This window comes from Lissotriton vulgaris, chromosome 8 (genome assembly GCF_964263255.1).
Source record: "Lissotriton vulgaris chromosome 8, aLisVul1.2, whole genome shotgun sequence".
NCBI classification, from domain to species: Eukaryota; Metazoa; Chordata; class Amphibia; order Caudata; family Salamandridae; genus Lissotriton; species Lissotriton vulgaris.
In genome coordinates this window covers 57,673,549-57,700,506 of record NC_141696.1, presented here as the reverse complement: position 1 = coordinate 57,700,506, position 26,958 = coordinate 57,673,549, and the positions used below count along the sequence as shown (strand labels likewise).

The 26,958-nt window shown below is 46.4% G+C and overlaps 1 protein-coding gene across 2 annotated transcripts in view; it reads right to left on the bottom strand.

Annotated features, from left to right (window-relative positions):
- Nucleotides 1-26,958, bottom strand: part of TRIM3 (tripartite motif containing 3) — a 288,298-nt gene that overhangs the window by 171,620 nt on the left and 89,720 nt on the right. For both annotated transcript variants that reach the window (XM_086933707.1, XM_086933708.1), the window contains exon 2: nt 14,669-14,865. In XM_086933707.1, coding sequence (XP_086789833.1) covers nt 14,669-14,799 — 131 coding nt within the window. In that variant the 5' untranslated portion in view covers nt 14,800-14,865. The remainder of the gene's footprint in view (nt 1-14,668; nt 14,866-26,958) is intronic.

Sequence of the window (26,958 nt, the reverse complement as noted above, 5' to 3'; positions counted from 1 at the left end):
AGAACCAGAATCACTCCCACGACGGGCCCTAGAACCCGCCCGCCGAGACCTGGAACGACCCCTCTCACTTACCCCGTCCTGCTTACGGCGTTTCGGAGAGTAACATGCTGCTACCACAGCCGACACCCTCGCTGAGGCCTCCCGCTGGGGGCGCGGGGTCTCGGCCCGACCACGGTCGCCAATGACCAGGTCCAAACGCCCCGCCTCACTAAGCAGGCGAATGGCCTCCAACACACGATAATCCTCACCAGCCATGACAGCAAAGTAGCCAACGACAAGGAACAGAGGCAAAAATTTCTAAGCTCAACCGGCCACCAGGTCACCAAGCCTAAAATGGTGCCCGGAGCAAGGAGCCCCGCCCATTTATAGAGGGACGCACAACCCAACTAGAAACCAGCCCAAAAAACGCCCAAAGAATCTGCTAGAAGGATTACCCCACCTGGCTCTCCCAAACCGCCCGGGGGAGGAGACCTCCCGGGGGTCGGCTGCCCTCCCCCAAGCCCCCCTTATTTAATTGCACTGCATATAGTGAACTACCTCTGGGCACCGACACGTTCTTCCTTAATTCAAGCATTCAACCTATGCATCACATAGGATAAGAGACTGAGATCCTCAAGTTACACGCAGATCGTGCGGCGGACGGGGTTGTTCCCTTTACTATGTGCACTTAACATATGAGAAGGCGGGAAGAGATTGTCTGGTTACAGGTTTGACCACCTGCTTGCATTTCTCTCTAGCTTGCTTTGGAGAACAGAGTAAAGCCACATTTATGGTGGGATTGGAGGCAAGGAGGTGGGTGCAAACTTCTCTTTTAATGTACTTCTCACAAAGTAGCAGATTACCCAAGTCATCCACACCCAGCATCGAGTGGGGGAGGGTCATCTCCCAACCAACCGGCCAGAGAGCAGTGTGTCCACGCTGCACAACCTGTGGTGTTAGCGTTCTAGTAATGCCGGCTTGCGTGTGACGTAACACGCGCCGGTAGAGAACGCGGGACTGCGCATGCGCGAACGGCGGTTCGCGCTGCTCAGAGCCCGGCAGAGCGCGATCCTGGCAAGACGCCCGCCGCTCTTTCCCCGTATTTATCTAAAGTAATAAATGAGCATTTCCCCTTCATACCTGCCTCAGAGTGTTCCTTTGGGAGGGGGCCTGTGCACTTCCACACAACCCTTTTCTACTCTTCTATGGGGAACTGGTCTTCATGGCCGCACAGATTCCTGCACACTGGTGCTTACACACACGGGTTACGCCTTGGTCAACCCAGATCAATGTCACGCTCAGACAACACCCTGTCTATGGATCAACAATACTGTATGCCCTCAACCCAAGCCTTCCCACTGGAGCCGGCTTCAACGCTCAGGGTCTGTTCTTGTCTGCTGCAGGGCATCCATGACAGTCTCCCATAGGTGCCGGGGTGCTGCAGCACCCCCAAACAAACATACCAGAGATCAGAAGGAGAATTAGCAATACAGATGCCTTTAAAAGTAGTCTTTATCTTGTCAAAGAGCTCAAATGCCAGGCCAGGTCTTCCAGCAACTTGCTGCTTATTAATTGAACATGGAGATTGGCGTTTTACTTTCCTTTATCTGCCTGCATAGCGAGAAGATTTACCAAAGTGAACTATGCAGCAATCTTGCTGAGGTACAGGGAGTCTGAAAGAAAAAAGCTGTAGGGCGGCAATCTTTTCTAAGACATAACAAAACTTAAATTCTTGTAAATGAACTAGAAACATATTTCTAAATTAAGACAGCACAAATGAAGCAGTTTGTTGTTATTCTGAAGTGTGATTGAAACACAGGCATTAATAGGATCAAAAGAAATCAAGACACTTTACTTGGTGATGCGCACAGAATATCCTCTAAAATCACCTTCTCATTCTACCCTGTGTGAGCGGCATAGTTTTATCAGTAAAATGACTGTAAATGACAATGAGCCGCCACACCATGCTTAGTCATATATTAGCGACAGTGTGCTCCAAAATGCGCCATTGATTACGTACCATAGGTTCCCCACTCTCCTGCTGAACGGGCTGGGCCATCTTAGGGATTTTGGGGGTAACAATGGTCTGATCATTGACAACACTCTTCGTTGGCCCCTAAACTTTAACCCCTTCCATGCGGCCGCGATTCTGCGCCTGTGCGGCAGAATCGCGAGTGGGCGGGTTTATGACGCCCCCCCGGCCGTCCTCCGCACACGAGCACCGTAGTGCATGACGGCTGGGGGCCGTCATCAGCATGCAAGGGGTTAAGGGGACCAAGTTCTTGAGGGCACCTCCACTTAGTGCAAAACCTTTGAATATTTTTGAGATATTGGAGACCTGGGAGCCCCTTTTCATATTGTGCAGGGGGCGGTGGGCACCATTTTTGTGTTATGCCACTGTCTGGAACTGGCCTGAAAGCTTTATAATGTGCCCCCCAGAATAGTGGGGGGCCCGGGCCAGAGCCCACTTTGCCCATGCCTTCAAACGTCTGTGTGCATGGGCGCAGCTCCTTGGCTACACCTGTTCTTTGTGTGAGGCTTGGATTTGTTCACAATCTTTGTGACTTTGGGGATATAACAGTGATCTTGACTGTGACACCTAGACCTTTGTTACAATAGGCAGCTTTTTATGTTTTTGAATTCCCTGCGGTCCTGGGAGGCAGAGGAGAGAAAGCCCCCTTGGAATACACCAAAGAACTTTAAGATGGGTGAACCTCGCCGCAAGGGCAGCTCACGCCCCACACAGATTGGGGCCGAGAGCATGGGGCACTACTCTACAGCTGGCATTTAACCACAAACAAGGTTACAGAAAGTCCTGGAGTAGGGGGAACGGATGGTTTCTTCTATTAGGCGCCATCTTCCCTTTAACCTGCTTTGCCTCAGGTCTTTGTTGTCCACATGCTGCTGGCAAGCTCCTTGTTGACGAGACCTTCTTGACACAAAAAGTCCTACTGCCAGGGGCCCCCCGTGGATCCACGCCCTGTCTGTTCCCTCTTAGCCCAGGATGCAGAGGGAGGAGCACAACGCCTGTCAATCATCTGTCGTCCTGGCACGTGAGACCTGTGCCTGAGGGCAGCGTGCACTGACAGTACAATCAGCTACGTGTACATACTTATCAGCCCTAGCGTCCAATTACCTTCCAAAGAGTGCAGGCCCCCAAGCGTCTAAGGATGCACGCAATCACTTGATATTTCAAACATAGAAGGAAAATTGGCCTCGTCTCTAAGCATTAGTAAAAAAAGAAAAACAAGCATTTGCAATGCAATAGGTCTCGCATTAGAAAAGTTTGAGTTATTGGTATTGTAAATGACAATTTTTTTATTTGTGTTGGTTTTGAAAATAGCGAAATTAATAGCTTTATCATTTACAATGCCAATAGTTATAACTTTCGCAAATGTGACACCTATTGCATTTTTAATGCAACATGTGTTGTATTTATGTGACTTAGATGTATTGATATTACAAATAACAATGGCTTAATTTTTTTTAATAATTAATACTTAAAAGTTATTGTAATTTATAATGGGAATAGCTTAAACTTTAGTAAATAACTTTTGTGAATATTACGTTCAGTGTACTTTATTGTGACAAATCCAAGAACAGAAATTAAATATTAACATATTTTTGTGACATTTGTAATAAGGCTTGAAACATTGATAGAACATATTTGAACCAGTTGTTGTTGAATCGTTGCACAGATTGATGCTGTGGTACCCCTGAGTGCTGCTGTGGTGCCCCTGAGTGCTGCTGTGGTGCCCCTGAGTGCTGCTGTGGTGCCCCTGAGTGCTGCTGTGGTGCCCCTGAGTGCTGCTGTGGTGCCCCTGAGTGCTGCTGTGGTGCCCCTGAGTGCTGCTGTGGTGCCCCTGAGTGCTGCTGTGGTGCCCCTGAGTGCTGCTGTGGTGCCCCTGAGTGCTGCTGTGGTGGTGCGCTAGATAGAGTGAGGGCGATAGAGTGAGGGCGATGGATAGAGTGAGGGCGATGGATAGAGTGAGGGCGATGGATAGAGTGAGGGCGATGGATAGAGTGAGGGCGATGGATAGAGTGAGGGCGATGGATAGAGTGAGGGCGATGGATAGAGTGAGGGCGATGGATAGAGTGAGGGCGATAGATAGATACAGTGAGGGCGATAGATAGATACAGTGAGGGCGATAGATAGATACAGTGAGGGCGATAGATAGATACAGTGAGGGCGATAGATAGATACAGTGAGGGCGATAGATAGAGTGAGGGCGATAGATAGAGTGAGGGCGATAGATAGAATGAGGGCGATAGATGGATACAATAATTATGTGCCGTGTAATTATGTGGCACTGAGTGGTATTTGGAGTGTATGTTGCATTGAGTGCAGTGTAATTATGTGGCATGTAATTATGTGGCGTGTAATTATGTGGCACGGAGGGGTATTTGGAGTGTATGTTGCGTTGAGCGCAGTGTAATTATGTAGCATATAATTATGTGGCACTGAGGGGCAATATGAGGAGTGTATGTTGTATTCAGTAGAGTGTAATTATGTGGTGTGTAATTATGTGGCACAGAGTGGTATTTGGAGTGTATGTTGCATCGTAATTATGTAGCATATAATTATGTGGCACTGAGTGGTATTGTGTGGAGTGTGAGTAGCATTCAGTAGAGTGTAATTATGTGGTGTGTAATTTTGTGGCACCGAGTAGTATTTGGGGTGTATGCTGCATTGAGTAGAGTGTAATTATGTTGTGTGTAATTATGTGGCACTGAGTGGTATTTGGAGTGTATGCTACATTGAGTGCAGTGTAATTATGTGGCGTGTAACTATGTGGCACTGAGTGGTATTTGGAGTGTATGTTGCATTGAGTGCAGTGTAATTATGTGGCACTGAGTGTTATTTGGAGTGTATGTTGCATTGAGTGCAGTGTAATTATGTGGCACTGAGTGTTATTTGGAGTGTATGTTGCATTGAGGGTGCAGAGTGTGTGAGGGTGCAGAGTGTGTGGCCTAAAGTAGTGTGCGGGCGCAGTGTGCGTGGCCTAAAGTAGTGTGTGTGGCCTAAAGTAGTGTGTGTGTGTGTGTGCAGTGTGCGTGGCCTAAAGTAGTGTGTGGGCGCAGTGTGTGTGGCCTAAAGTAGTGTGGGGGCGCAGTGTGTGGGCGCAGTGTGTGTGGACTAAAGTAGTGTGTGGGCGCAGTGTCTGTGGCCTAAAGTAGTATGTGGGCGCAGTGTGTGTGGTCTAAAGTAGTGTGTGGGCGCAGTGTACTAAAGTAGTGTGTCACCTCATTTGTCAGCAGCGAGCGCAGATGCTCTTCGAGGGTGGTGGCGGAGACCTAAAATAAAATAGAGAAAGCGTCTCCATGGACATCGATGTTTTACTTACAGATTGTATTCCCAGCCTAACATTTTTTTTAAACGTTGATATGTCACTCCCATACATGAGTGCAAAAAGCGAGCCCCAGCGCCTTGACAGCTGTAGGTGGAATGGGCGCTACACAAACATCTGATAACATAGCAGCCAGATCGTAGCCTGAGGTTGAGCTACAAACAGCAGAAAAGAGAGGATGATGGAGAGATGAAAGAGAGCTAGAGACTGCCCGAACAGAGAGTCTGCGGGGGAGGGGCTTGGAGGAGAGAGGGAGATCAAGAAAGGGGGAAAGAAGAGTAAAGAATCATTGAGAGAGCAAGGGGGGGTGAGGCACGGAGAATGACTTAGAGGAGGACAGAGATTTAGGAATGACAGGACAATAGACTAGAGAGGCGGGGGGGCATCCCCACTCCCCAGAGAGTTGGCAGGACAAAGTCATGCGATAACGGGTTGGGCGTGAAACAGAGAGCTAGAGAGAACGGCGAGATAAAGAAAGGAAGAGAAACTGGGACCGATAGAGTGCGAGATACAGGGCTTTTGCAGAGGAATAGCAACTCGTGACTTGAGCAGAGAGTGGCAGACAGACGCGGACAGAGCAATCCAGGGAGGGAAAATGCAGAGAGATTACAATGGACTAAGTAGATTTTCAATGAGGCCGGGGAGCGTGAGGGCAAAAACAGACATCAAGAGTGGTGAAAAGGAATGAGAGAAATGGGTCTTGGCAGTGAGAACACAATGCAAGAGAGACAGCGAGAGGGAGAGAGAGGAGGACAGCTGGAGTGATGGGGAGAAAAGAGCGGCAAAGAAGGGAAACAGCGAGAGAGAGGCGGTAAAAGAGTATGGATTCAGGGAAGGTTTGGGTACCACTGAGCAAGTCTTAAATCTGACTTTATTAACGGGCAAATACGTGAATGCTAAAGCTGGGAGAGTGCATATGGCTTACGTAGACTTAACATCAGCCTTCGACTGCGTAAGCCACTCGAAAATGTGGGGCATTTTAATAGAAATGGGTATTGATCTCTCACTAGTTAATTTCCTAAGTGAAATGTACTCCAATGCCACGGCCAGAGTGAGATTTGGAGTGGGAGGAGAGCTGACAGCGCCGTTTAGGGTTGAGCGGGGTGTCAGGCAGGGTTGTGTCCTGCCCCCCTACCTTTTTACCCTTTATACAAATGGCTTAGAAGAAGCCATGTTGGAGGGGTGCCAGGACCTACCTCTGCTCCAAAACCGTCCGATACCCGCTCTCTTCTACGCGGACAACGCAGTGATTATTGCCCGTAAGCCCCTGGAACGCTCACTCAACAGATATAACACCTTCGTGTCTAATCTTGACATAAAAATTAACATAAAAAAAACTTTTATAATGAATGTAGGGCCAAGGCATAAAAAAAGTAGAGACATCTTTATCAATAATTCCAGGGTGGAGAATACAAATACATACCCTTATCTTGGAATTTAAATAGATGACAAATGCTCATGGAGAAAAGCTATAGAGGCCAGAAAGTTGTTGTTTTTAAGGTCAACCATGGCGTTAGTAATTTTCACTCAGAGGCTAGTAAAAAGACCTCCGGTTGAGATGATCCGTATATATCTGTACTGTATGAGATTTTTAAGCTATTTTTTTATTTTTGTACAAATATATTGTATTTGATTACATTTTGTACTAAGTACAGTTTTAGATTACTTTTATGGTTTCATGCAAAAACTGAATAAAGTGTATTTGATTGATTGAAACACTGAAATGTAACCTACTTCTATAAGTAACCAAAAGTGTAGGTGCACTCTAATTCCCATATTAAAACTACCTGCCAGTGTTATTATCTAAACAGTAAAGAGGTGCTGAGTGGTCACTCCTCGACAATATAAAGTACAAACCACAGTGATGAAGAGCTGTGTAAATCACTTTTGCCTAGCCTTTATTACCACCGTGCTCTCTCAGATGTCTGCAAGTCAATGTGGTCAATTTTACTAAACGTTTAATGCAATACATTAACCATCTGAGCATTAAACACTTTCTGTAAAGGCGCGTTCTACAAGAAGTATTTACCATGTGCGAATAAATAAGAAACGTGACATCAGTACTAGTAGCATTGCAATGAGGTCAAGAGAACCAGAAGCAGACGAGAAGCAGGGTTGGCAACGGTGAACAGCGAAAGAGCCCGAGCTGCAGAGGCCTCCAAAAATCCAACAACCCTAACTGATGACCACAGGATCCACGAACCCAGCACAATCTAAACAGAACAATAGTCCCTATATACAGAAAATCACAACAACACATCAAGACTAACAATAAGAAAAACTGAGGACCGATAAAAGCAAAACCCAGCACATAACAAGCATTCCAAGTAGTTTATAGTGCAGAATACAAAAAGAGAAAATACACAATAATCGGGCATGTAATCATCCCCAGAAACAAATTTAAAAGAGCCTTAGTCAACAGCTACCAGGCCCGGGTTAAATACACAGCAGCAAAACCGTCAAGGAGGTTCAATAATAACACGTCTGCTTCACTGCTTGCATAACACATAAATGTTACAAAACAAACTTCTCCGTGCACTGTAAACAATTCCCAGGACTCATCTACAGTTTAGAGGTGTCTTAAAATCCTTTCTGAAAGAAAATCTAAATGCCGAGTAGGTGCACCCGAAAGAATTTCCTCTTCAGCATGGATAGCCGGTAAATACAGACTGTCCTCCAGAACTTGGGGTTGTTCCCGCCAAACTCTAAATGAAGCCCATCGAGACGAGTAGTGCTCAAGCAACCGTTAGCATTAGCGATAAATGTAACTAACGCAACACAGGCATGATCAGACTTACTGTAAAATCATGGTAATAACCTGTTTACCGGTAGACTCGGTGAAACCAGTCTAATCAGTAGCTTTACCCTGAACATTATTGTTCTAACTCATTTTCTTCTATCAAGACTTTCAGTGTAGTTTATGCATTTATAAATTTAGGAACACAGCGCATTTTGGGATTGACAAGTGCGAACGGAAGTCCCAGAACTGAACGCAACACGTGGACTCCATATTCTTATCACATACTAACCTGGGGAACCTGAAAATGCAGTAAACACCTTGCCCACATCCCCGCGGCGCCCCGGCGGAGGGCGCGGGCAGCACTTCTGCACTCACTACCGTCGGCTCAGCACTTTCAACCAGCGCTCAATGCCGAGAAGACATTTTCAGCCTCACGAAAAAATACACTTGTAAACAAGTACCTGGAAATCGCTTGAGTTCCTGGCAAGCCACTGGCGCGAAATCCGGAAGTCCGGCAGCGTCATGCTTGCTGTGGGGCGGGACTTCTGCCATAAGCTTGTGCACGAAGTGACTCGCCGAGATGGAAGTGGTGACGCTGGGCTCCCATGCCGGAGGGGGAGCCCGGCGGTGGCAGCAGAAAAGTGGTGACTGAGGCTGTGGATACAAGTGCGGGGCTCCCATCAGTGAGGGCAGCCCCGTGTGTGCCACGTCAATGGAGGCGGAGGAGATGACACCCGGTGAGTGAGACTTGGTGCCTTGGGGGCTCGTGCACAGGCTCGGGCGGCTGGTGCGTGTGTGTGTGTGTGCGTGGCCATGGCGGATGGTGCGTGTGTGGGCAGCTGGTGCGTGTGTGCGTGGCTGTGGGCGGCTGGTGCGTGTGTGAGCTGATGCGTGTGTGCGCGGCTGGTGCGTGTGTGAGCTGGTGCATGTGCGCGCGGCTGGGGGCGGCTGGTGCCGGCTGGTGCGTCTGTGCGCGGCTAGTGCATGTGGTGGCGGCTGGTGCGCGTGCACGGACCAGAATCTGCGCGTTCACGGACCTGAATCGCTGCTCGTGACCCTGTCTGTGTCCGTTGACAAGCAACTTGGCAGCAATAGGTCTCGAACGAGACCTAAAAAATGAATGCACCCGAATTTGGCAACTGAAATCTTTAATTGCTGACACATTACTATGTAGACATTCACAAATAACACGCACGAGCACAGGTTTGCAGCCTGAGTCAAAGTCAGGTCTGGGGCCTCCCCCGACACTTCTTAACATTGACCCACTCTATACAAATGCATGAAACATAATATAACTCACAGTGCACACTGTATGTCCACACAGACATTCACAATGTTGTTTCTGCGACCATAAATAAATGAGATGAAAAGTAGCATTTTCAGCTTTCGGCCACAACACAAGCGGTCTCGTTGCAAAACACATTTTGCAGACTTACCAAGCGCTTACAATAGGTCTGCAGCGCGCTCACCGCTCACCACTGGGTGCCTTTGTTGTCACTCATCTGCTTGCTTCCTATTCAATTACTTGTTTCCCTCTTCTTACGTTTGTCCCTCCCCTGGAGCCTAGCCGCTTTACCATGCTTTTGATTCGCGGGCTGGTATTCTTCCACTGCTCACTTTTAGGGAACGACTTTCTTAGATCCAGCCTACCTGACAGCCCAGCTGTCTGTTCACAAAAATATACAGGGGCTTGAATCCCGCCCATTGCTCACCAATGGTTGCTTTCCTGTCACTCATTTGCCTGCTTCGTATTCGTGTTCTAGCTTGACAATCTTGTGTATGTCCCTCCCATGGAGCATAGCCTCTTTTGATTGGCTGGCTTTTATGCTTTCATTGCTTGCTTTTACAGCACTACTTTTTTCTTTTTGATTGAGCACTCCATACAGTGCATGTGTTTTCCAACTGACTCCCATGTGTACTTCTCTGTGTTGTTCAATATCGCCCATGTACTTCTGCTCACTCACTCTCCATTTTGCACTCGTGTCCTCTCCCACTGCTTTCTTGCCCGTCTGCTTCTCCCCCGCTAGCTCCATGTTGATTGCCCATTACCTCTCCTCCATTCCCTGCTCTCCATGTTGCTTCTGGCACACACCCTCCAAGTGTCTTCTCAAAACACACCCTACTTCTGTCACCCGTTGCTTCTCCCCACATCCATGCACTACTCCTTCCCTCTGGCACTGTCCATGTTGCTACGTCCCCAATACTGTACCGTTGTTCGTCAACCACAACCAAGCACCGTTACTACTATACCCTTGTTCGACAACCGCAACCAAGCACCGTTACTACTATACCCTTGTTCGACAACCGCAACCAAGCACCGTTACTACTATACCCTTGTTCGACAACCACAACCAAGCACTGTTACTACTATACCATTGTTCGACAACCGCAACCAAGCACTGTTACAGCTATCCCCTTGTTTCACAACTGCAACCAAGCACTGTTACAGCTATAGCGTTGTTCGACAACCACAACCAAGCACTGTTACAGCTATACCCTTGTTCGACAACTGCAACCAAGCACTGTTACAGCTATACTCTTGTTTAACAACTGCAACCAAGCACTGTTACAGCTATACCCTTGTTTGACAACTGCAACCAAGCCCAGTTACAGTTATACACCTGGAGCAATTCCAACGTTATCGGCTCATCCGTGATACTAGTACATTTAGCCTCAGTGCAACGTCCTCCACAAGACATTCGGAGCACATTTCTTTAAGAAAGCCCAGACCACGTGTCTCTTCTCTTGTAGGACAACCACGCACTATTCCACACATACATCAACCTCTAATCCATCCAGGTGTTAGGTACAGACACATGATAAGGTGCGTCCTACCCTCTTTACTGGATCCGGGCATGGGTGAGCGGTGCCTGGAGTGAGTGATGTCAGTGCACGGAATGTGCCCCCACCCCTTCTCCTCTCCCCCAGGTTTCTGCACAGTGCAGACTGTGCCTGAAGCGAGTGATGTAAGTGCATGGAATATTCCCTCCCCCCTGGATCCCTGCACTGGTGAGCCGGTTCCTGAAGTGAGTGATGTCAGTCTCTCCCTGTTGGGTCCACGAGTGAGATGGTGTCTGGAGTGTGCGATGAGAGTATCAGTCACTTCTGTTCAACGGGTGCACTCAAGAAACACACATAATTACTCTCTGGCTTATGATCCAAAACACTCTCCTTTTTTATTCATTGAGCCTTGAAAAAGTCTCAAGGACGAAACGTGTGTTGGCTGTTAACCTGTTTCTCCATCAATTAAATTATAGAAGAACTTCCTATCATTACGTATTTATGTGTCTTAATCATTATTCCTTTGACTGATTGCTATAGTGCTCCAACACTTGGAAGGACTTTGCTGATGTCTTCAATACAGAAATGAGGTTGCTAAACCAGTGCTCTTTGCTCTTTGGCGATCCAATTCAGTACTTTGCCGCTTCAGAAGTCACTGTTAAAAATGGAAGGGCAGAACGCATAAGTTACAAGCCTGCAATCTAAAGGAGATCTTAATCCTAAAACTGGTCACAGGGGCCAGACTTTGTTGGAGCACAGAGCTTTGGAAACTGAGGCTAGAGCCTCCTTGTTCTGCACAAGCCATACAAATCCATAAAGCAGCGGAGATCATAGATGTTGCACGTTTATGAGCCTGTGGATTCGACAAGATGAGCGACATGTACAGGGTTCAAAGAATTCACACCTTAGATGGGCAGCTTTCACAGTACAGCAGAACAAAAGAAACTGCACAAAAGTTGTGAGGGAGGAAGGGGTGACAGAGCGACAGGTGACAGGCCTACTGCACATACAATCAATTCAGAATGTGGTTATCAATAAGGACCAATAGATCACTGAGAAGCTCCAAAATATAACATCTAAGTCATCTGGAAGTAAATGGTCTGAGTTTTGAGCAAATACACACCATATGTGGCACAAAGGAGATTAGAGACACTGAACACACCTCAAAAGAGGCTTCTGTAAATACAGAGTCGCCACCCTCATACAACATCTTTAACCCTATAGCTGGACTTAAAAGTGTAAACCACAATAATGCAGGTGTGATATGCACTTGTGAAGCAGACTTTCTCCAACTGGCGTGGGACCGCCTTGTTCAATGGCGTTCAGCGTCCTACTACACAGGACAAGAGACAAGGACTTTCTAGAGACACAACATTTGTCCAGTTCTTAGATAAAAGGACAACATCATTGTGCTGCAAGGCGAAGGTCCAAGCTCTCCTACGCCGGCTCACTGGGGAATACCCGTCGATAGACGTCTGCTAAAAACACTTGGGAGGAATTTAAGAACTATAACCGCAGCACTGTGTAGAGGAGCATCCCTACTCCGAGAGTGGTTCTAGCGAGAGGCTCCCGTGATCTCTGTGCACAGAGACTCGGATGAGGGGAGGGTCACTGGAACACAAACAACACTCTTAAAACCATATATTGTCCAATGAGTCATCATGCATACAGTAGGGTTACTATCCAATAATAGTTCCAGCGATTGCAACAGCTAGTGTTACGCATGACGTCGGTTGCATAGTTTGCTTTTTACGGACTGATGACAGAGCAGCTTTTCACAATGTCACACAAAGTCCCTAAGCGCTTAATAAATTCATCTGTTTGCCTTGCCAAGAGTGGCACTAACTGGATATTACACAAGTACAACATCGACAGTGAACCTTGGCCTTAATCGCATAGATCACCTACCCTTAGACACCAGCTATGTCAGCATTAGACCGACTTCTACCCTTAGTCTCAAGGATTTCCAGTCTCCTATCCTCAGATTCCAGCTGCGCCTGCAGTGAACCCAATTCTAGCGGTAAACTCGTGAATTCCAGTCTACTATCATCCGATTCGAGCTGCGTCAGTTTTAGAACCAACTCTAGTAGTAAACTCGAGGATTCCCATCTCCTGCCATCAAATTCCACATGCGTTGGTGTTGGACCGACCTCTACCATCAACCTCAGATTGCTGCCTCATCTGTGATTGGCCAGGAGCTCTCCCTTTGGCTCTATGCACAAACTAAAAAAGGTAGCAGAGACTTGCTTCTGCAACAATAAAAAGCTAGTGGTAAACTTGGAGAAGCCTAAGGTGCTGGAATTTGGCAAAAAAAATTGTACATTTTGGGTGGTACTTAGGTTCCACGAAATTAAAATCTGTTGATAAATAGAAGTACCTAGGGGTATGGTTTGAGAAGAGTTTACTGTGGAATGACCATATTGAATCGTAGAAAGCAAGAGCCCTAGCATCAGTCAGTAAGTGGTTTGAAAAAATGTACTAGAGATTATGGGAATATGTCCCTAAGGCCAGTTTTAACAGCTTATACCGCGATGATCCGCCCTCAATTTCAGTATGAAGCAGAGCTGATTAGCTTAAGTGACAAAAGGAATTGGGAACCCGAGGAAGGGAAATGTCTGAAAAGCTCATTATCACTGCCGAGGTTACCAATGATCCAGGCAATAAGAATGGGAAAAGGTGCTACATCATGGAGCCATCTGGCACGCGCAGAGGTAGTTCGATTCTGGCTACATTTTAATGCAGGTAATGACGAAAACTATTATTATGGTGTAAGAATGTGATTTACTTATTTATTTACTTGAAAAGATTTTATATAGCGCTGGCTAGACCCGGAGGTATCAGAGCACTTTACACGAGCAACAGGAGTCAAGAAAAGCAGTTGTTCAAGGTAAAAACAGAACAAGCAAGTACATCACGCAATAAGTAAAACAAAGGGGGCAAAAAGTACTTTACATGAGGGGAAGCAATCAAGAAGAGCAATTTTTCAGGGTAAACCAAACAAGCAGGTACATATATCACATTAAGTTATGCGGGGCTAAATTCTGGTGGTTAACGGATAATACACATCTAAATATTATAAATGGGTGAACAGCTTAGGGCCAGAGCAGAGTGTATTAGGAGGGAAGAAAAAAATGTAGGGGTAATAGTAGGAGAAAGGGGGGTGGTGCTCAGGAGAGGGTAAGGTCAGAGTAAACAAGATGAGATGAGAGCGAAGTGAGAGCGAGGAGACACAGAGATAACCAATGTAGGGAAAAACAAAAAGCAAGGTCATAGGAGTGATCTTGGACCCCAACATTTGTTGAAAAGGTGAAGTAGGAGTGTTTCAATGCAATGTGCCAGTTCTGAACACTGAAGCACTGCCCTGCGGGGACTAAGTGCCATGCCAGCTTGAGGTAGGGGGCATTCTGCAAGCATGCACCATCCCTCTACATGAGAGCACTTTACACTTTCTGAAACAACAAAGGACTTCCTCAGGCCATAAGTGTGATTCACTTCCCACAATTGTGCAATCATGGTTGAGCCCTTGGGTTGTGCTAAGGGACAGGTGCAATGTACAGATCCAGAAACCAGTGGGCCTGCCCCCTAAACCCCGCCTCCCAGGGCTTGCGGGTGCCTCACCTCTCATGTGTGCAATCATGGCTGGACCCTTGTGTTGTGGTAGGGGCAGAATGTGACCTTACCCCTACACTGCACATAGGATTCCAGAAACCAAGAGGGCCTGGCCGCCAATCCCTGGCTTATAGGCCCCAACAGCAACTAATTTCTCACAACTATGGCTGAACCTTTGGGTTGCTGTAGTGGGGCCCAGAGCGCGACTCACCTCTCGCAGAAGGTGTGCAGGCACGGCAGCACCTTCGGGTTGTGGTAGCGGTCCAGGCAGATGCTGCATACCAGGAACTGCTTGTCGATCTGCCGCACCACCGGGCTGGCGCTGGACTCCCGCTTCGCCATGGTGGCAGGTGGCGGTTGGGGAGGAGGAGCTTACCTCTGACCCCACATTCACCAATCAGAATTAACCTGCAATGGCAGAGAGAGAGAACACATGTCAGAAAGGTGTAAAGGGAAAGCTTGTTTACTGCAAATAAACAACCACTGGTAATGACAAGCATATTCACAGCCAAGCTCAGCACCAGGACTCAGAACTGCACACACATTAGTAAGCAATATTTATTTCAGGGGTTGGAGAGAGTTTTGCAGGTGGTTTGATGCTGAGCATGTTTTTTTTTGACAGTTATAAATGGCAGTGGCAAAGTAGAGAGTTCATAGCAGCTGAACAAAAAGGCTACAAATTAACTTTATATTACGCCGTTGCCTTGGCGACGGCGACTGAACTGAGGAGGCACCCCCTCTGAGAATGCTGAACAATGCAGCACTCCTACACAAGACAAGGAGCCATTCTCTACTACACACAACAGACACACTACAACTACTGTACCTTTCAAAGAACAAAGTGTCCACATGGATATACCCAGAAAACAAGCCTGGAAAAATAATTTGATAATTTATTTATCCCCGGCGACACTTCTCGTGTTCATTATGTATCAGTCGCATGAACAATCAGTCAGGTAATAACATGCATTTATGGAAACTTAAGAGTGTGGATTACAGTATAATGACAGCTCTATACAGCAACACTTGAAAGTCTGGGGTTTATACAATATGTTATAGGAATCTTGGAAAGCGCATGTTCACCATAAGCTCCCTTACGCTGGTAGCAGAAGACAACCGCTAGCATCAGGGTTAGAGATAGGCTTGTCCAAGCTGCCAGGTTTTTACAAGTTTCCTGAAATTTGCATAGTTAGGTACTGATCTGATGTCGAAGGGAAGAGTGTTCCATGTGAGTCGGTTAATACAGAAAACTGGCCCCTCCTAACCTTTTTCTTTTGCTTCTGGGAACCCTGGGGAAATCGAGGTGAGCCAATCTAAGATGGCCAGTGGGAGTGTTGCGCTGAATTCTGGAGGATACTAAGGCAAGACTTTTGCCGTAAGGGGCCTTGAAAGTAGTGCAGGCAGTTTTAAAGATGGGCCACTAGGAGACAATTAAGCTTTTTTATCAGAGGCTTGGTGACCATGTCATGGTTGACAAACGACCAGCTGGGCTGCCTGATTTTGCAGTCACTGCAGCCTGTTGTTTAAGCCAGTGGTGAGTGCCAAGTTAAGAGCGTTGGCATAGTTAATCCGAAATATCACAAGAGCAATAAGAATTAGGATACAACTTTAAATCTCAATATATTATCTTACTTATAGATATATATCCTTTCTATGTAGCCATGCATCTATATATTTATTACTTTACTCCTACTGTAGAAGAAATAAATACAAACCAGGGCTCGACAAATGTACTCGCCCGCTCGCAAATGCGAGTCAATTTCTTTCAGGGCGAGACAGTTTTCAGGCCTACTCGACCGGCCTGGCGAGTGAGCTTTGTCGCTGTGCTAAAGTGCAGTGCCGGTAGTAGTCTTTAGAGGGCAGCTGTGTGAAATGTTCAGAACTGCCGTGACAAAATGCGGGAAAAGCAAAGGTGTTGATTGGCTGATTGCAACTAGGCCTCAGCCTACCGAGCCCGCGTTGCAATCAGCCAATCAGATGGTTGCTAATCTCCGCACAGTAAAGTTTACAGACTTCTCGTTGGCTGATTACAGCGGCAGCAGGATAAGCGTGAAAACTGCTTTTGCCAACCCCTGTTCCCAATACACTTGACCGGAGGCAGGCCATGAACGACACTAGTGCCCTAGCGAAGCAGAAGTTCTCCTCCTGCACCTTGGATGTTTTATCATGAGCCTGGGAGCCCTGCGAGTGGAGCTTGGCCTGTGATGTAAGCCTGCGCCTGCCGAGGACGGCTCGATCTCTCTGCTGGGAACACTAAGGTATGAGCGCTTGGATGGGAACACCACCGCGGGTCAGGGGTTCTTGCTCCGAATGTTGGGGAGGGTGGCTTTGAAGGGGATTGATGCCCAGCGGGGGCTATTGTTACGCTTTTTATTGTTTCAGACTTCAAGTCTTGTGGAAAAGCACAAACTTACCGGCATCGCAAATAAACCGAGGTGACTAGAAATTAGCATTAGACATCATTCTAATTAACGTGTGCATTAACATTAGCACTGGTAACTGCCTGTGATCAGAAGGTTGATAGTGCTCAGAGAAGCACAGCTAGATGCGGCACATGAGAAAGGTTTGAGATTTTGAAACTGCGAAGCATTCATGATATCTAATTAAAGGCGGCACAGGCAGCCAGGGGGTACTTTCTCGTCCACTGGTAGCACACAAGATGCCAACAAGCTGCCTGCGGTGCCCATTAAGGTGCCAGATGTCAGCGCAGGAAAGTTTGTGTTTTCTCACAGCTTAGAAGTTGGTTTACCCAGCTCTAAAAGGCAGGTGCAGTCAGGGGTGCACCAGCGGGATGCAGAGGGTAAACAGCGCCCCTCGATTCCCTCTGTTCTTTTAATTACAAAAATATTTAGCTGCATAATATGATCTATGGTAAGGAAGGAGTGAATGGGTGGGTTGGGAAAGATAAAAGTGGTATAAATATAAGAAGGCTGGAGAAAAGTGGACAAGAACCAAAATATATGTCCACTCCAAATTGTTCAACCAATCACGTTAAATGCATCTCATTTTATTTCCCTGGGTGATTTGTAATTAACTGTATATGAAGCATGGCTGTTCACAAGGAGGACCTGGCTGGCGCCGACTTCATTAAGTTGAAAGGCCAGGCCGTGAAGCACACCAGGAAGTAAAACATCTGTAATGGGCAGATTGTACAATCTATGGTGTGTAATCGCACTGAAAGGCTTCACCGTCGCTTGACTGACAGGTCCCCATGTCAGCGACCTGGAAAGGAGAGTGATGGAAAATGTCGATATCATGTCATGAGCAAGCACGGCAGTATTGTTTATGTGGCCTGGGATGTGCTTACACAGCATGCCTGGTCCGATAGCTGGGACATAAAATACAATGCAAGACTCCGTAAAAATGTTCCAGTCATACAGTTACTTCTGTCCCAAGCTATGGCGCGATCTGCCCTTTCCTAGGCTGTGCTCTAGTACTTTTAAGGTACAGTAGTGTATCGAGTACTGGGAAGAGTGTTTATCCGGGGCTGTACTACTCTAATATGTTTAAGGTACATCGGTGAACCCAAGTATTGCTAAGTTTTTATTTTTTGCAGATTCATATAGCGCTTACTCGACCTGAAGGTATTAGAGTGCTTTACATGAGCACCAGTTACGTTACAGGACACACTCATTTTTGTTATGCACGGGGAGATTCAGTGATTTGCCCAGAATCACAGGATGCTGAGCCTTTGGAGCCAAACTCTAGTATGTTTCAGGTTCAGCTGTGAACCTGAGTTGTGCAAAGAGTATTCCTTATGTACCACCCTCCCCCATTATTCAATAGAGTTGACATTAGAAACTCTCTTTACCCCCACCCCTTGGGCAGCAGCGCAGGTCCAATCCCCTCCCCTGAATGGAAAGTTAGAACTGCCCGTTGCCAGCCCATTCCCCAACAAGCCCATAACCTGTACAACATCAGTATCCAGTGCACCATACTCCTCATTTTGTTGTGTTTGTTTTGTAGCTTAGGTTGGTGCATAGTATCCCATACTCCCTTGTTTAATGCCATGCAAGTGGTCGAGCAGACAGAAGAATACGAGGCTAAGGCCTCCAGCTCTCTTCCTGTGTCTCTGCCTCTTAGGAGGGAAGAGCGAGGCCTCCCGCAGACAGCGAATTGTTTAACACCGTAGTTCCCACTCTACCCCATCAGTAGCTTGTATACTGCGGGCCACGCTCTAGTGTGTGTTATGTACAGTAGTGTACCAGAGTACTGCTAAGAGTGTTTATCTGAGGCCGTGCTCTAGTATGTTTAAGGTTCAGTGGTGTACCAGAGTACTGCTGAGAGTGTTTATCCAAGGCCATGCTCGTAACTTTCAAAACATTGCAGTGAGAATAGTAATGAGGCAACAACAAAAAAAATCAATCATGTCTTACTGGTCATAGACCAACTGCGCTGCAAATGTTTTGAAGAAAATGTGAATACAACCAATTTGTGGGTCAAGTGCATTGATGTTAGGTCGAGTAGAAAATTCTGGTCACTAGACCTGCAGGTCAAGTGCGATTTTTAAGATTTGTCGAGCCCTGCAAACTTTGAGTCTCTCCAATGCACTACTCTGCCTCACCCCATACCTCTCTCAGTATATCCTCTACCTCCACTCTCGGACTCATCCCAAACTTCACTCTACTACTATGACCTCCAAAATAACATTTTCTAGACTCCTCCATCCTCTGTCCCTCCTGCTCATCCAAACTTCAGTTTACTACTATGATCTTCCAAACAAACCTTTATTTCTTCCCTCATGTATCCCTTCTTTGACTCCTCCCAAACCTCCTCTTGCTACTGTGATCTCCCTAACCCCTTTCCACAGACTCTTCCGCCTCCATCTTTCCTTTTACTCATCCCACACCTCATCTTACTACTATGATCTCCCAAATAACACTTTCTAGACTCTTCCATCTTCTATCTCTCCATTATCCTATTAATCCAACCAACAAACTTGGGTATCCACCGCTCAAATTAACTCCTTTTCCCCTATACTGATTCACACCTAATCCTTTTTGGGGTCTGGAGTAGTGTGCTTCTCGCCGAAAAGCGTTTCAACACCTCGTCATGGGTAGTAAGCTCTATATAAATAGAATTTCAACAGAGCTTCGCTGTTTCTTTTAGATCATGCGTTCTTCCCAAACTGCACTGGTGCCGGTGACCTAACCAATCCGCAGCAGAATATATATTTTTTTTAACTCTGAACATTTGAGTCCATTTTGGAGACACAACAAATCAAAGTATGGAAGAATCCGAGATCTGAGGTGAAGGTGCAGGATCTAAAGACTGCTGGACTGTCCCACAATCTGGAGCAGAGACAGAGGCCTCAATGAAAACAAAGCTAATTAAATATTCTAGAGAGGTTCCATGGAACTGCACCCCGGCGTTTCACTGTCGCACCACAGTGGGAGGACAACATGAATTCCGACGTTAAAAGGTACGTTTATGCGTGGAGCGGCGTACTCCATGAGTGAGTTATTGTAGATCAGAGGCAATAACACATCAACACAACGTCTCTGGGTACTTGTGCTCAGCAAACTCAAAGTACTGACCTGTTCTTGCGGACATTAGGAACTCAGTACCCACCGATAGGCACTAACAGCCTCTCTGTAGACTCGTCAATGCAGAGGTTTACAAACATGACCAGTCCCAGGCAACTAACTCAGCATCCGGAGCCCCTAACAGCATCCCTGCAGGCGTCAGGATGAAACAAGCAGTGAGTGACACTGTTGTGTGTCTAAACTGTGTAAAAATCATTTAAGCCACCAAAGAAAATACAATACAATTAGTGCTGGAGAGTGGCACAGCCAGTCAGAGAATCCCAGGCCTGTCTGATGTACCTTCTTTCTTAACTCACATAAAAAAGCTCCTTCATTGGTCTCCAGGTTCCCAACAAGTTTAATCAAAAGGCGATTCTGCAATTAACAAAAAGCTCTCCCCAAGCGTGCAGCGCACCAAGCACGTGCTAACCTGCTCCCTACGTGTTCCACACATAGCAGCAAATGTCTAATTCATTTATGTGTAAGAAGGTTAAACTGCAAAGTGAGCCCAAAGAAAGTTTAGAGTATATTTCCCACCCATGTCCAGACATCACAATCAAATTTATTTATTTAGAAAGTTTTATATAGCCCGAACAAGATTATACAACATGACACATGTTCTTTACACTACAGAGTTCTTAACGTGTCATACTGATGTAACCGTTTTCAAAACAACTAGTTACTTTTCTTATTTTAAATGTCCAGGCACCTTTGTAATTCCAAGATGGCCGTATGTTAAAGTACACTGTGAGTCCGTTCTGTTTGTAGTCAAAAACGCGACCGTATCTGTATTTATAAAAGGTAACAGTCATATTGGAACAAATGTAATTTGTAGGATACTTTCACAAGTAGGCAGTGTAACCGAGATACAATTTGTATAATTTTACTTAAAAAGTTTACGAATTACCGCTTTTCGAACTACAGCATTTCAACAGAATTTAGAAAATGGGGAGCAAATTAAAATTCTAAGTGTGCTTTTGCTATTTGCACCTTTCCTCAATAGTTTTGTTTACATGTTGTTCTTTTTGTACGTAAATAGAATAGCTTATATATGGCTTAATTTTTCTTAAATATATCTCACTTTAGATGTCACTACTTATGTTCTCTCTTCAAGATCGTCGCCACTGTAATGTTGTATAATTCTCCCCACAGAGTACAGGATGCTTGGGTAAGTAAGCCAACTTGTATTTATTGTGCTTTTACAAGATCGCTATTATATAGAGCGCCGAGCGTCTGACTCTCTCCTGCTCCGGTCGCTTCTGCCTCTTTTCCTCTCTCGCGCGCTTTTCCCTAGCCTCTGCGCGCATGCGCCAGTCTTCCGCTCTAGCTCCGGCGCGGCACGTCATCACGCCGGCGCCGGAGACTAGATCACAACACCACAATAGCCGAGCGCTTTACAAAAACAAGGGGTGGGAAAAACATGAGAGTGATTAACAGACTTTTGAGCACAGAATAGCTGTAGATAATAAATGCTGCTTTAATATCCTATTTATTCCCTTCTTCGGCCCAACCTGAACTACCAGGGACATCCCTCAAAACACTCCATATTGGATAGGTTACAATACTTAACTAGAAAAGCACCCTCGGCCATGCAACCCTCTAGAGCTTCTTGCAATCTCAAAACCTTGGTTTTTGGGCCGAAATGACAATAGCTAAGTCACTCAAAATGTTATGCTCCCCACCCCAGCTATCACGACCTGTGCAACATTCAGTCATGGTCCTAAACGTCAGAAACATGCAAATAGCTGGCTAAGAAATTGTGGACAATCTACTGTGCTTGGTGATGTAGGAGACCTTCTCCTGCTGACTTCTCTGATGAACTAACCCCCACTGAGGAGCGTCTGCAAGCCCTTCCGAGAGCTTCAATGCGCACTGCTTCTGGAAACGAACAGTTCTGAGAGCTTATTACTCAACTGAACTCAGAAATTCAAAATATAGCTTTGGTCACGTAATCTCTCTAAAAATCCCACAGGGGTCCCAGCAGCGAGTCTCTCCTACACTTTTTAGTTTGCACATAGAGCCAAAGGAAGAGCCCCTGGCCAATCACAGATCAAGAAGCAATCAACACGCAGATGAAAGCCAGGCGTATCTTGGAGCATTTTCACTCTTCCTCCCTCCAAAAAACTAAACCATTGCACACAGCCATTAAGAGTCAGAGGACGAAGCACTACTCAACGACTAAAAACGACTTATCGACAACTCTGCGATAAACGTGTGCATCAGGGACACAGGAAGGGAGATCGCCCATCACCATTGTACGTCAACCCAATACCGAAGAGGTGTCCTGGTCTCTGCTGGCATTATACTGATGCCACACAAGCAATGGAAGTAACAATCTTCATACTCAACCTCCTCCGCCCGACCATATAGTCCCTGCCCACACCCACCTTTATCATGTCAGGGCCACAGCCACCAGTCTACAAGCAAAACCGAGCAAGTCAACGTGCGCTTAATTCTGCTGAGACACCGCTGCACGAACGACATATCAAGCACGCTATCCTGGTTTGTGCTAAAGCGCACGCTGAGGTGGGAGCATCTGGCACAGCGCAAATGATTACAGAAATGAATGTACTGTCATCATTCCAGGTGTGAGTTCTGACAGTGCGTGCCAGGCTGGCGAGAGCGCATTACTGAAAGACTCACAGCCCCACTTTCACTGGAAGCGGAACTAGCATCATTTTGAAGGAAGGCACAGATCCTCCACCCTGCCCTCTTACCCCACCAAAGGGGCCAGTGGGGTGCTGGGTGGGGGGTGTAACTACATCCACCCACTGGAGAAACTAGGAGATTCCCATGCCCCCCGCCAATGGTCATTCCATGGTTCTCCTAATGAGTTCTTTGCCCATGCACCCACATCTGGGGCAAAGGTACCACCTCATTTGCATGAGACCAACCACCCGTGTAAATATGGGGACCCAGTCACAAGATAATGCCAATGCATGTGTTGCGCTGGAGCAATCCATATTACAGAAGGGGCCACACAAGCATCTGAGAACGCCTTTGCAATACCAGTGCCCACTCGCTGTACTAATTAAGACAAATATAAATGCATCCAGTGCCATACTAAATAAAAAGAATTAGTGACGAAAGTGGAAGGCGTAGAGCAGGCTTAGTGCATGAAAAGATTCTAGGTCTGAAAGGGAATAAAAAGTGCTTTATGAAGCAGAAGACAGGTGCGCTGCTAAGCAGGGATTTACCACCGCTGGAGACAGCAGGTGAATATGGCGAGGCCGCGAAGATTCGCCATATACACAGTCAGCAAAGGAAAGACAGCTCCGACGTGTGTTTCATTTACAGGTATCTAACCTTACACAAGCCGTTACTCGAATGAGTCTGTGGTGAACTAGGATGGTTCACTTAGTTGCAAAACATAGAAAAATGATATGATCTAAACTTCAACTAGAAGCCAAGAACATGTGTTATAAACAGATCTAATTTTACGTCTCGTGTCAAGATGTGGATAAACTCAAGGACAACACTCGTATGGTTTTTTATATATATATAATTAAAGGTAGCAGCCACCTAGACAAACTAACTTAAAAAAACCTGGGAACACTTCAATCTACTTTTAAAGCTTTATTAGCATTTATTGGTGCCTCCGCCCTAATCTTATAATTATCTGAGAAGAGCATGGGGTAGCACTCCAGAATTCCCCTTTCGTTGATGTCTTGTTTGGTTTTCTTTACCAAAATATCTCCTGGTTTCCAGGTCTGGCACTTTTTGGATCACCCTTTAAATGGGCGGTCCTCTCCAGGGGGCTGTGGTATGTTGGAATACTTCGTATTGAAGTGGAACGTGCTGACCACTCCAGGAGTAGAATGCGTCCATTCAAAATGGCAGCAGTTGGAGCTGGGAAGCTAGAGTGGTCAGACCTCTGATGGATGGGGTCTCTAGATCGAAACTCAAAAAATAAGATAACTATGTGCTGGAGTCTGAACATCTTTACATTGGCGACGAGGATGAAATAAGAACCCACGTGTGCCAAGCACAATGGATTCCCCTCCATCCTCGTCGCCGATGTAAAGATGATCAAACTCAAGCATAATGTAATCTTTCTTGAGTTTCGAACTAGAGACCCCATCCATCAGAGCTCTGACCACTCTAGCTTCGAAGCTCCAACTGCTGCCATTTTGAATGGACGCATTCTATTCCTGGAGAGGTCAGCACGTTACAGTTCCATGCTATGTATTCCAGCATACCACAGAGACCTTGCAGGCCATCTGCAATCAGTACCTAAGTAATGTTAATATTAAAGAAACATGCACCTCTCTCGTCTTTCAAGCATAGAACTGCATATTTTGCCTCTATCACTTCTGGTGCACCTTTAGCTGGTAGCTTCCACGCACCTTTAGCTGGTAGCTTCCACGCACCTTTAGCGGATAGCTTCCATGCACCTTTAGCTGGTAGTTCCATGCACCTTTAGCTGGTAGTTCCATGCACCTTTAGCTGGTAGCTTCCATGCACCTTTAGCTGGTAGCTTCCATGCACCTTTAGCTGGTAGCTTCCATGCACCTTTAGCTGGTAGCTTCCACGCACCTTTAGCTGGTAGCTTCCATGCACCTTCAGCCGGTAGCTTCCATGCACCTTTAGCTGGTAGCTTCCACGCACCTTTAGCTGGTAGCTTCCATGCACCTTCAGCTGCTTCCACGCACCTTTAGCCGGTAGCTTCCACGCACCTTTAGCTGGTAGCTTCCACGCACCTTTAGCTGGTAGCTTCCACGCACCTTTAGCTGGTAGCTTCCACGCACCTTTAGCTGGTAGCTTCCACGCACCTTTAGCTGGTAGCTTCCACGCACCTTTAGCTGGTAGCTTCCACGCACCTTTAGCTGGTAGCTTCCACGCACCTTTAGCTGGTAGCTTCCACGCACCTTTAGCTGGTAGCTTCCATGCACCTTTAGCTGGTAGCTTCCACGCACCTTTAGCTGGTAGCTTCCACGCACCTTTAGCTGGTAGCTTTCACGCACCTTTAGCTGGTAGCTTCCACGCACCTTTAGCTGGTAGCTTCCACGCACCTTTAGCTGGTAGCTTCCATGCACCTTTAGCTGGTGGCTTAAACATCCATTCTAGAAGTCTTATGGCCCAGAACTCCTAGGCCATGTTTCCCATTCCAACCACCCTCTCTCCTACCAGCCGCTTCGGGTACCTGTTTTGGGGACCACATCTCATCAGCAAGTAGCCAACAGCATGCAATGATTCCCATGGTTTAATTCAAACTTACTCGGGACTTCAGGGACAGATAGTTTCAATGGGCTTGTTAAGTTAGGAACTTTATGCTTAAAAAGTAAACATTCCTCAGAAGGTCCCCTTCAAGGTAGAGGGGCCATGGACTGTACACTACATATGCTGCATCACCTAACATGTAAATAGTCCCCATCCCCAGACAATCCTAGACACAAAGCAGCAACGTGTATTTGCCATGCCTTCAAAAAGGGTAGAACACACAAACACTTAATGTTAGCATCACACACACTGCCCGGACTACAAGGTGAGCACAGCATCAATCGAAAAAATAGGCAAAGGGTACTGTTCCAAATGCAAGCGATTTAATAGTCAAAAAGTGGTATTGACTGCAAAAGGCTAACTTCTTTCACTGAATAAATCGCTCAGTCTAGTGAACTTGTCTTTCGGTTCCAGAATTGCACCCCTCATAACTTCATGAGTCTAACCCTGTATCTCTTTCTTTTAAAGACAGTATCACTGCCCCATGGACTTGTGAGGGGTGGGTGCAAGTGTCTTGCCTAGAGCAAAATGTTCAGACCTGGAAGCCACATCCACGAAAGAAGATACAATTGAACTGCAGCGCAGACAGGAGCCCTAAAGACAGGTTAGGGCCACCACCATCTCTCTGCAGGCTGGATGGGAGCCTAGTGATACAAAGAGAGACCTGGGGTAACTAAAACCATTCTTCAACACTTTTATGGCTGTGAACACAGAAAAAACATTTTCAGCAGAGATGGGGCAGCAGTAAATGCATGAATTTAAGGAGGCCATCCGGTAAAAGAAGGGAATCCAGTCCTCTTCAATCAATCTTAGTAACAATCACCAACAGTCTGGGTTCTAGAGTACCGCTTTGTTTGCTAACGCAAGGTGGGTATTGGAACGGATGGATTCTAGGCTGTCCCTTTGCTTGACAATTGGTTATTGGGTGTTTGATTCCAGAATGTCCCTTTGCTTGAGGGGGATGTTGGGTGCTTAATTCCAGAATGTCCCGTTGTTTGATGATGGCTGTTGGGTGTTTGATTCCAGAGTGTTGCTTAGTTTGAGGGTGGCTGTTGGGCGTTTGATTCCAGAATGTGCCTTGTTTAACTATGGCTGTTGGGTGTTTAATTCCAGGATGTCCCTGTGTTTGATGATGGCTGTTGGGTGTTTGATTTCAGAGTGTTGCTTTGTTTGAGGGTGGCTGTTAGTTGTTTGATTCCAGAAGGTCCCTTTGTTTGACAATGGCTGTTGGTTGTTTGATTCCAGAATGTCCGTTGTTTAACTATGGCTGATGGGTGTTTGATTCCAGGATGTCCCTTCGTTTGATGATGGCTGTTGGTTGTTTGATTCCAGAATGTCCCTTTGTTTGATGATGGCTGTTGGGTGTTTGATTCCAGAGTGTTGCTTTGTTTGAGGGTGGCTGTTGGGTGTTTGATTCCAGAGTGTTGCTTGGTTTGAGGGTGGCTGTTGGGCGTTTGATTCCAGAATGTCCCTTTGATTGATGATGCTGTTGGGTGTTTGATTCCAGGATGTCCCTCTGTTTGATGATGGCTGTTAGTGGTTTGATTCCAGAATGTCCCTTTGTTTGACAATGGCTGTTGGTTGTTTGATTCCAGAATGTCCGTTGTTTAATTATGGCTGATGGGTGTTTGATTCCAGAATGTCCCTTTGTTTGATGATGGCTGTTGGGTGTTTGATTCCAGAGTGTTGCTCTGTTTGAGGGTGGCTGTTGGGTGTTTGATTCCAGAGTGTTGCTTGGTTTGAGGTTGGCTGTTGG